The 9,090-nt window shown below is 42.8% G+C and overlaps 1 protein-coding gene across 1 annotated transcript; it reads left to right on the top strand.

Annotated features, from left to right (window-relative positions):
* The first annotated feature begins 601 nt into the window (after positions 1-601).
* Positions 602-7,766, top strand: LOC101788175 (cytochrome P450 2A11-like). Its single transcript, XM_063252790.1, has 9 exons — positions 602-819; positions 1,085-1,247; positions 2,239-2,388; positions 2,653-2,813; positions 3,985-4,161; positions 5,244-5,382; positions 5,836-6,023; positions 6,674-6,815; positions 7,359-7,766. Exons 1-9 carry the CDS (start codon positions 640-642, stop codon positions 7,538-7,540), a joined length of 1,482 nt encoding a protein of 493 aa, XP_063108860.1. The 5' UTR covers positions 602-639; the 3' UTR covers positions 7,541-7,766.
* The last annotated feature ends 1,324 nt before the right edge of the window (positions 7,767-9,090 follow it).

Here is a 9,090-nt window from a genome sequence, read left to right as displayed (position 1 = left end):
TCAAGGCAAGAAAAAACAGCACAGAGACATAGCAAAGCAGGCCCCGGGTTCTGATTTCAAGATCCTCTTAGCGTTTCCCATGGACTTCCTCCAGGAACTCTTCATGCACAGCTCTTGGTTCTTCTCACCCCATGACTCTCATATTTGTAACCCTGGAATCTTTCCAGGTCCCTTAAACTTACGTCTCTCTTCACCAAGGACTTCCAAAATCCACAGCCATAGGCCCTGTCTCATCCAAATGAAATCTGGATTTTTGGATTTTTTTGTCCACCCTCAAATTCACATCTGCAAGATCCTGGTCAATCTAGGATACCAAACCCAGAACTCAGGTGCTCAGTCATGAAAACATTCAAATTTTTTAAGGTCTAGAGTTTATCTTTTCTCTCCACCAACCCACAGTCCTATAATCCTCCCTTCTGATGTGTCACAAACCACCTGGAGAATAATATTGTACATCATTCCAGAGGCCTCCCCAACTTTGACTACCATGTTGCAATCTAGGGAGGGTGCATGGGGGGGTCTATATCTAGGAGGTGAAATGAAACAATTATATAATCAGGACCAAAGGCCACTCCTCTCTCTCAGGTAATATAAAGGCAGTCTCAGCGTTTGATATCTGACTATCACATCCACAGCACAATGCTGACCTCTGGACTACTTCTTGTGGCTTTGCTGGCTTTCCTGAGTATAATGATCTTGATGTCTGTCTGGAAACAGAGAAGGCACCAAGGGAAGCTGCCTCCTGGACCCACACCACTGCCCTTCATCGGGAACTACCTGCAGCTGGACACAGATCATATGTATAACTCACTCATGAAGGTGCCAATGAGGGGAAGGGTAGAATGAGGTGGGTGAGGAGGTAATAATGAGCTGCTGATTTGTGATCAAGGACTGACTAGGAGAGGCAATGTCTTAAGATAGGAGTTTTTAAAGGTCAGTCACCAGGTACTAAATGGGGAAAAGGTTGCAATGTTCATCTCCTTGCCTCTCAGAGCCTTGGAGAAATGCATCCCAGTGCCTGATATCTGGGTACTGGGCTAGTTCGGCAAACTGCCTCCTAACAACTGTCACCCACCCTCATCAGATCAGAAAGCACTATGGCCCAGTGTTCACCATCCACTTGGGTCCCCGCCCGATCGTGGTGCTGTGTGGATATGATGCAGTCAAGGAAGCTCTGATGGACCAAGCTGAGGAATTCAGTGGGCGAGGCACACAGGCCACCTTTGACTGGCTCTTCCAAGGCTATGGTGAGGAGAACACTTCATGAGGGAGTGTGTCTTCACAAACGTCTTAGCTCTCGTCACTTTGTTCTCTGGTGGCTTCTGCTTCCCAGCTCTTGCCCTGACTCACCTGACCATTTTTCTACATCCTCTTCATTGTTTCCTCTCTTTATACCAGTTTCTGGGATCTCTTAGACTTCTGTGCCTAATTTCCCCCATGCCTCACTGCTCCTGTATCCCTGTGCCTTCTTACAAAATGTTGGTTCTTTCCCTAGATCTATGTGTCTCTTAAAACCTTTTGAGATTATTCTATTGGAATCCGACTCCTATAAATTTGTCTAACCTTTTTTGTTAACCTCAGCTTCTGGGACGCCCCACGATTCTTTCCATCTCCTTGCTTCCTTTCTTTTTTTCTCTTTCATAATATCACACAAGATCTGCTTCAAAGTCTCCTTGCCTGTGTTCAAAGTAAAGAAAATCCTCTTTTTGGACACTCTGTTTTTCTGCACCTGCTTTGCTCTATTCTCCAGCTCAGTTTAAGTTCATTTATCATTTTTACTTCTAGTTTCATGATTCAAATTTTCACTTCTCAGGCCTGGGATTTAGCTCAGCAGTGTAAGTGCCTTCTTGGAAAAGGTCATGAGTTTGATCCCCAATACTAATAGAAAAATTTTTTTTTTACTTCTCTTTCTTCAGTCCTCTGTCCTCTGTCATTTCCTCCAATTACCTCCTTCATTCTCTTCTTCCTATGGCATGTCTCTGTACTTCTGTTTCTCCTTTATCTGTCTACATCTCTGTTTCTTCATATTTTAGGTCCGTCTCTTTCTGGAAATTTCTTTGTTCTGATTCAGTTTGTACTGTTCTGCTCTTACACTCAGGCTGTGGCTTTGCTGCCAGCAGCCTCCCACTCCTTCCTTGTTCTCAAGCCTCCCTTTCTCTCAGGAGCCTCCCTGAGGAAGGTCTGTGCTCCCTCCCTGCCCTGCTCTCACCTCTTCCCTCCCTGTGCTCACATCTTCAGGTGTGGTCTTCAGCAACTGGGAGCGTGCCAAGCCGCTCCGGCGCTTCTCCATCACCACACTAAGGGACTTCGGCCTGGGAAAGCGTGGCATTGAGGAGCGAATTCAAGAGGAGATAGGTTTTCTTATTGAATCCTTCCGGGAAACACAGGGTAAGAGAGAAAATCCACATTTCCTTGGGAAGCAGAAAACCCCAAGGCCAAGCTACACATTATGGAATTGTGTCGAGGGCTTTGTCTGATCTCTTTTCTATATCCTGTCTTAGAGGATAAGTCTATAATAAAGAGACATCATTATTCCCAATTTTCCATCTCATGTGGGAGTTCAAGTAGCCTACACAAATTCTGAGTGGTATCAGAGAGCCCACTGCACAATCCCTTAATCCCTGCCTCTCCTGCTCTCTTCCCACCCTGCAGGTGCTTTCATAGATCCCACCTTCTACCTGAGCCGAGCAGTCTCCAACATTATTAGCTCCATCGTCTTTGGGGACCGCTTTGACTATGAGGACAAAGAGTTCCTGTTACTTTTGCGCATGATGCTGGGGAGCTTCCAGTTCACAGCTACCTCCACGGGACAGGTAACGTGTTCCAGCCCGGCCCTCCTACATCCCTGCCACAACCTGCAGACCACGCCTCCACATGGTACCCCAATCTCCCATCCTCTTCTACAGTTCACTCAAATATAATTCCCACTACTATCCACTTCACATTACATCAGATGCCAGAACATGTACCCAATTCAGTCTCCAAGGATACCTGACTACCTAATTGGTTATTTCTGAGCATCTGCGTCCAAGATGCCTGCCCTTTAATCAGTTTTCTAACTTGGGCAAATGTCTGCTAGGCAAATATTAAACAGCTATTCCTACCAAGTCATCTAAATATCTTAACATATGAAGAAATGGGGGCTGGGGGTTTAGCTCAGCGGCATAAGTGCCTGCCTTGCAAGCAGGCAGTCATGAGTTTGATCCCTGGTACCGATAAAAAGGAAAAAGACAAAAAAAATATGAAGAAATGACCATCTCAGGCCCTTCTGAGTATGTAAACAGTTGTTGCTGTATTTGCTATATTTGACCACTATATAGGAGTCTCAAACCAGTGGACTGGAGTATCTAGACAAAAACCCCTACTCAGCCCATTTAAATACACACAGATACCATAACCAATGCTCTAAACACACATATATCTACAGATATAGTCTCCAAACACAGAAATAATTGTCCTTTGGTACCTTCATCTCTATAGTTTTCATGAGGTACAAACCATTAATTCCAAATCTTCATACCTAAATACCTCCACAAGCATAACCCCCACTTTAAAACTTGTACACCACATGGCTGAACATCTGTATGGAATTTGCAAATCTAAATCCTGCAAGTATTTGGAAACTTACTTACAACATAACCCTCTAGAATGCTTATCCATCCAGGTAGGTTCACCAAGACACCCCATTTGTGTAGCTCAACACTGAAATGTCCCCCTAGCCAATCTAACTTGAATCTCCTAATGTTTAGATCAGTGCTGTTATCATCCACATCTGAAGAGTGGTCAAGTATCCCATCTCACTTAAATCTCTGGACAGCCTCCCTCATACATATCACTTATGAAACCTTAAAAATATTTTTCTTTCAACCTCAACTAAATTCCAAAACACTTGGGCAGATGTTTGAAGCCAGTGCCTTCTTTGCCCTGAGACAGGTTCCACCTCCAGCTGACATTCTCTTCTGTCCTCCCTTTCTCCCTATCCAGCTGTATGAGATGTTTTATTCAGTAATGAAGCACCTGCCAGGGCCACAGCAACAGGCTTTTAAGGAACTGCAGGGGCTGGAGGACTTCATAGTCAAGAAGGTGGAGCAAAACCAGCGCACACTGGATCCCAATTCTCCACGAAACTTCATTGACTCCTTTCTCATCCGCATGCAGAAGGTACACATGCCAGCTAGGGTGAGGAGGCCCAAACGAGGCCAAAATTGTCAGACGGGGATGAAGGAGAAAGATCTATTCATATTGGCTTGTATCATGATGATCTTCACTCTGGCCCTCACAGTTGACCATCACTGTTTTCTATCTGTCAGTCTCTATGCACAGGCAGGACATGTGCATACAAATCACCTCTACAACACTGCCACATGCCAGGTACAATTATAAGTGTTTTGTAGAAATGACCCAAATAGCTTCTGTATATCTTACTATGACTTCAATTTTACAAATAGAGAAACTTCTGCTTAGAATTCAAGTGAGTTTCCTGAAGTCACAACAAGGAACAAATGGAATATAGCCTGAATCCTTTCTGGCCCTAGGTATGGTACTTACAGCCACCATACTTTCTAACTTTTCTTTGCCTATTCATTAGATACTCCTATGTGGACAGATGACCTGCCTTAAAAATCTTTCTGTGGGGTGTACCTACCACAATCTTCCTGTCTCCCGTGTGTAAGAAATAAAGTGTGACTTTAAGGTATTCAGGGATATTTCCTCTACAGGAAGCTTCAAATGGAAATGAGTAGGATGCAATCAATAAATATTGTCTGTCTCTCTCTCTTTCTCTCTGTTTCTCTCTGTCTCACTCTGTCTCTCTCTGTCTCTCTCTGTCTCTGTCTCTCTCTCTCTCTCTCTCTCTCTCTCTCTTCTTTCTCACAGTATCTATCAGTTTCTTTCTAAATATTCTCACCACTTTAAAAATGACAAGGAGGCAGGGATTTAGCTCAGTTGCATATGTGCCCGCCTGGCAAGTGTGAGGCTGTGAATTTGATCCCCAGAACCACAAAAAAATGACAAGGAAACTAAAAATAAATGGTTGGACAAGCAAACACTACTTAAAAAGCATTTGGGACAAATGCAGCAGACTGAGTAAGTGCATGAAACATGGCGAGAGCCTGGCAGATCCAGGGTCTTTCTCCCCACTTCAGATTCAGACTAACAGAGGTAGGCTCAAAAAGCAAAATAACCTCAGAAGGTCTCCAAGTGTATGTTAAATGAATTTGTCCTAATAGGCATTCTTCTTATAGGAGAATGATTCCAACACAGAATTCCACATGAAGAATCTAGTTATGACCACACTAAACCTCTTCTTTGCTGGCACAGAAACAGTTAGCACAACCTTGCGCTATGGCTTCCTGTTGCTCATGAAACACCAAGATGTAGAAGGTAAGGATGTATAGGTGGGAAACAGGTCCCAGACCATGAAGCTCCTCTGATCCTTGAGGAATGTCTTCACCTCTCCCAGGTCTCTGGATCCTCAGACACACCCTGCAGAGCCAGGGAACATTCCACTAAGACACAACAGACATTTTTCACTAGTCATTGAAATATTCGTAGAAACCAGATTTATTGCTAGAGTGCTTGTCTAAATTCCAGAGGGTCTATCACCCACTGGACCAGGCCATTCCCTGAGTCTGCTTCCTTATGAATCCCTTGTGATTCTGGAGAGAAGCAAGTTAAGGGCTTCTGTTCCGGAAAGGTGTGTAGCCAGTATTTGTTTTGATGATCCACATACATGCCACAAGTAGTTCTATGTAATACATCTAGTTTTACAAATTCAGACTAACTTCCTGATCAGAATTGCCTGGAAAACTAAACACATTTTCTCTTCACCTGCAGCCAAGATCCATGAGGAGATTGACTGGGTGATTGGCAGAAACCGGCATCCCATGTTTGAGGACAAAGCCAAGATGCCCTACACAGAGGCAGTGATCCATGAGATCCAAAGATTCTCAGACATGATCCCCATGGGCCTGGCTCGCAGGGTCACCAAGGACACCAAGTTTCGGGATTTTCTGCTCCCCAAGGTGTGTCCGGCCTAGTCTCTAGGAAGCTCCATCCCTCACCTGGGACCCTGATACCTATTCCCATTAGAAGATCACTAGCCCGTCTCATGCCTTCAATCAAAGACTTTCTTAACAACAGTGTCAGTTCAGCAGTTTCCCTCAAAGCCCTGATTTCCACGTCTCCCCACATTTTCTGCTGCATGAAAATCCATCACTCTCTTTTCCCAGAAACTACTTGTCAAACCCATTTCCAGTAGGGGAAATGTTTTTTGGGGACAAGAATATCCTGTTCACCAAATATTCTTCCCAGGGAGAAATACACCCTAAGTCTCCCAAGCATACTGTCTCAGGGAATACAAACCTGCAAGTCATGAGAGTCTTCTAACTTCATATCCCAGAGATAAACACCCTCAAGCTTCAACACAATGTCCTGCCCCAAAGGGCACTGTCCTGTCACTCACACATCCATTCTCAATAAACACATATCCCTAACACCCCACAAACTTCCCATCGCTGGCAAAGTAACTTCATAACCTCCAAAGCTGCTTTTTAAAAGAAACATAATTCCCATGCTTCCCATATATCTTCATCAGGGGTGCTCTAAGTGTCTGTGCTTTCAGACAACTCAACTGTTAACCCATTTATCAATTGCCTTTTCTTCTCCCTGCCAGGACACTGAAGTGTTCCCTGTCCTGGGTTCTGTACTGAGAGACCCCAAGTTCTTCTCCAATCCTGATGATTTCCACCCTCAGCACTTTTTGGATGAGAAGGGTCAGTTTAAGAAGAGTGATGCTTTTGTGCCTTTTTCCATTGGTAAGTGTCTAGTGTTTTCTGCCAAGCAACTTCTCAGTTCAATAGAGGCAGCTTACCCCAACTCTCCTCTCTGAGGTGCATTCTAGTATCCTCCAGCCAGGAAATCCCTCTTGGAATATACTTTCCTGCCAAGCAAATGCAAGCTCAGCAACTCCTAAACAACAAATATGTGTGCCCAAAGGGAAGGGATAATTAAACACTTTTCAGAGATACACAAAATCAAGGCTCAGAGTGAGTCAAAGACTGTTTTCCAAGGATACCCAACCAGTTCTTCAGACACTTAGCAAGGGGAAGACAGCACAGAAACCTTGGTGGTGGGAGGGGGCATCTAAATTTTCCATTTCTATAGCCTGGCAATGCATCTCATCTACTTCATGTATAAAGAAAACTGAGGATCAGAGTGCATTTAGACCTTCCCCTCAAGACTTCTCAGACCAAAATATTATAGCCTTCCTCTCTTGGAGAATACAACTGAACATTTGGAATTGGGAGCATAGAACAGCAAGGGTTTCCTTCACCTCTGACAATCCTTCTCTTCACCAGGAAAGCGGTACTGTTTTGGAGAAGGCCTAGCTAGAATGGAGCTCTTCCTCTTCCTCACTTCCATCTTGCAGAACTTCCGATTCAAGTCCTCACAGATGCCCCAGGACATTGACGTGTCCCCCAAATGTGTGGGCTTTGCCACCATTCCACGGAACTACACCATGAGCTTTGTTCCCCGCTAAGTTAAGGCTTTGCCAGGGGAAGGAGAGATGGAGGGGAAAGGGAAATATTAGTGGGTGGGAAGGGCTATTAAGTAAAAGGGCTCATGGAAAGGGTAAAATGTGAGGAGAAAAGAAGGAACAGGACAGATAAAAGTGGGAAAAAACAGAAAGGATTGCTCACTTTACTAAAGATGTGACATAACTAAAGGTGTATAAAAAAAATAAAGAACTGCATTACCAAAACCTACACATGAATACAATTGTCATGTTTAAACACATGCATTAAAAGAAATAAATAAAACTTGGATGAGAGGAACGAAACAGCAGCTAATAATTGAACAGCCCTGCCCAGAAAGTAGCTATCATCTCCTCATTTAATGCTCAAAAATCCATGCAACGGGTATGGTATAATAAGTGACAAAGTTAAGATTTAGAAGGTTTAAATTTCAGTGTTCACAGAACATAGGAGGCCAGCAAATACTTCAGCCCAGATCTGTGCCCCTAGTCTTCAGAGAAGATTCTTGAAATTTACTCTTTTCTCTAATCAAACCACAAAAATTTAAATTTTTATGAAATCTGAATGTCTTTGTCCAGAGTTTTCAGAGCCCTGGCAGGCAACTAACCTGGTCTCCTCCCCTCACACTTACCTACACTCTCATCTACTCATGCACACCAGTGACTTCAGGTTATCACTGTACCTTCATCAGGATATACCATGGCTTCTGTTTCAAAGCAGACTAGTGAATGGGAATCAGACTTCTTAGTGATATGTGTAAAAAACTGTTAGTATTTTCTGAAAAGCCATAGCTTTGTAGCAGCACACAACCATGAATATGCATATGTTCTTACACAGATGTGTAAGTAAGGCTATGATTGCATTTTCTTCTCAGGGAAGACATGAACATGAATGCAGACATTGGTTTCTGATGACAAGGTTCTCATTGTTGGTTCTGGGATCTACTGAATAACCCCAATACTATTTTCAGAACCACCATACTCAAATATTTAGTGAAGATCCCCTTATAAGTGGCATTATTAGGAATAAATCTGAATTCCTGTTTTTACCACCCTACAATCTCTGTTTCTTTTTTTATTTAAGAGAAAAAAAAGACACAGAAAAGAAAAACAACAAATAAAAGAGACCAACAAACAAAAACACCAAACCCAAAACAATAACCGTATGGATTTATAAAACACAATGATAGGAATTTAAAAATGGTTGTAATATTGCATATTGCTACCTTCAAAATTATTGCTTAGATTACCAGATATAGACATGTACAACTGATCTAATCATATGGATATTAACTGTTCTTTTCCAAGAACTAGTACAATTAGTAGTATATCTTACCTATCATATTTATATAGATATATAAATACATACACACAAATTTATGTCTTCTTCCTTTTCCCTTCCTTCTTTCTGCCTTTTTCTATCCCAGCTACTTGCCTCTTTCAGCAGTTTCTTACACTTACATAACATTTATTATAGATTTTGGATCATATATAGTCTTTGTTTCTTTTTTTTTAAGCAACACAGCATTTCACCACAAGACAACCCAACAGTAGCT

Source organism: Cavia porcellus, unplaced genomic scaffold, assembly GCF_034190915.1.
Source record: "Cavia porcellus strain 051 isolate PalLab524CR breed Dunkin Hartley unplaced genomic scaffold, mCavPor4.1 scaffold_7, whole genome shotgun sequence".
Lineage (NCBI taxonomy): Eukaryota > Metazoa > Chordata > Mammalia > Rodentia > Caviidae > Cavia > Cavia porcellus.
Note: the sequence above shows the minus strand (reverse complement) of the source record. Positions and strands in the feature narration are given on the sequence as shown.

Bases quoted from the DNA above. Each gene is read 5' to 3' on its own strand.
- LOC101788175 (XM_063252790.1), top strand. From the start codon at position 640: ATGCTGACCTCTGGACTACTTCTTGTGGCTTTGCTGGCTTTCCTGAGT. The intron at 820-1,084 runs GTGCCAATGAGG...CACCCTCATCAG, and splicing joins TGTATAACTCACTCATGAAG to ATCAGAAAGCACTATGGCCC. The intron at 1,248-2,238 runs GTGAGGAGAACA...TCACATCTTCAG, and splicing joins CTGGCTCTTCCAAGGCTATG to GTGTGGTCTTCAGCAACTGG.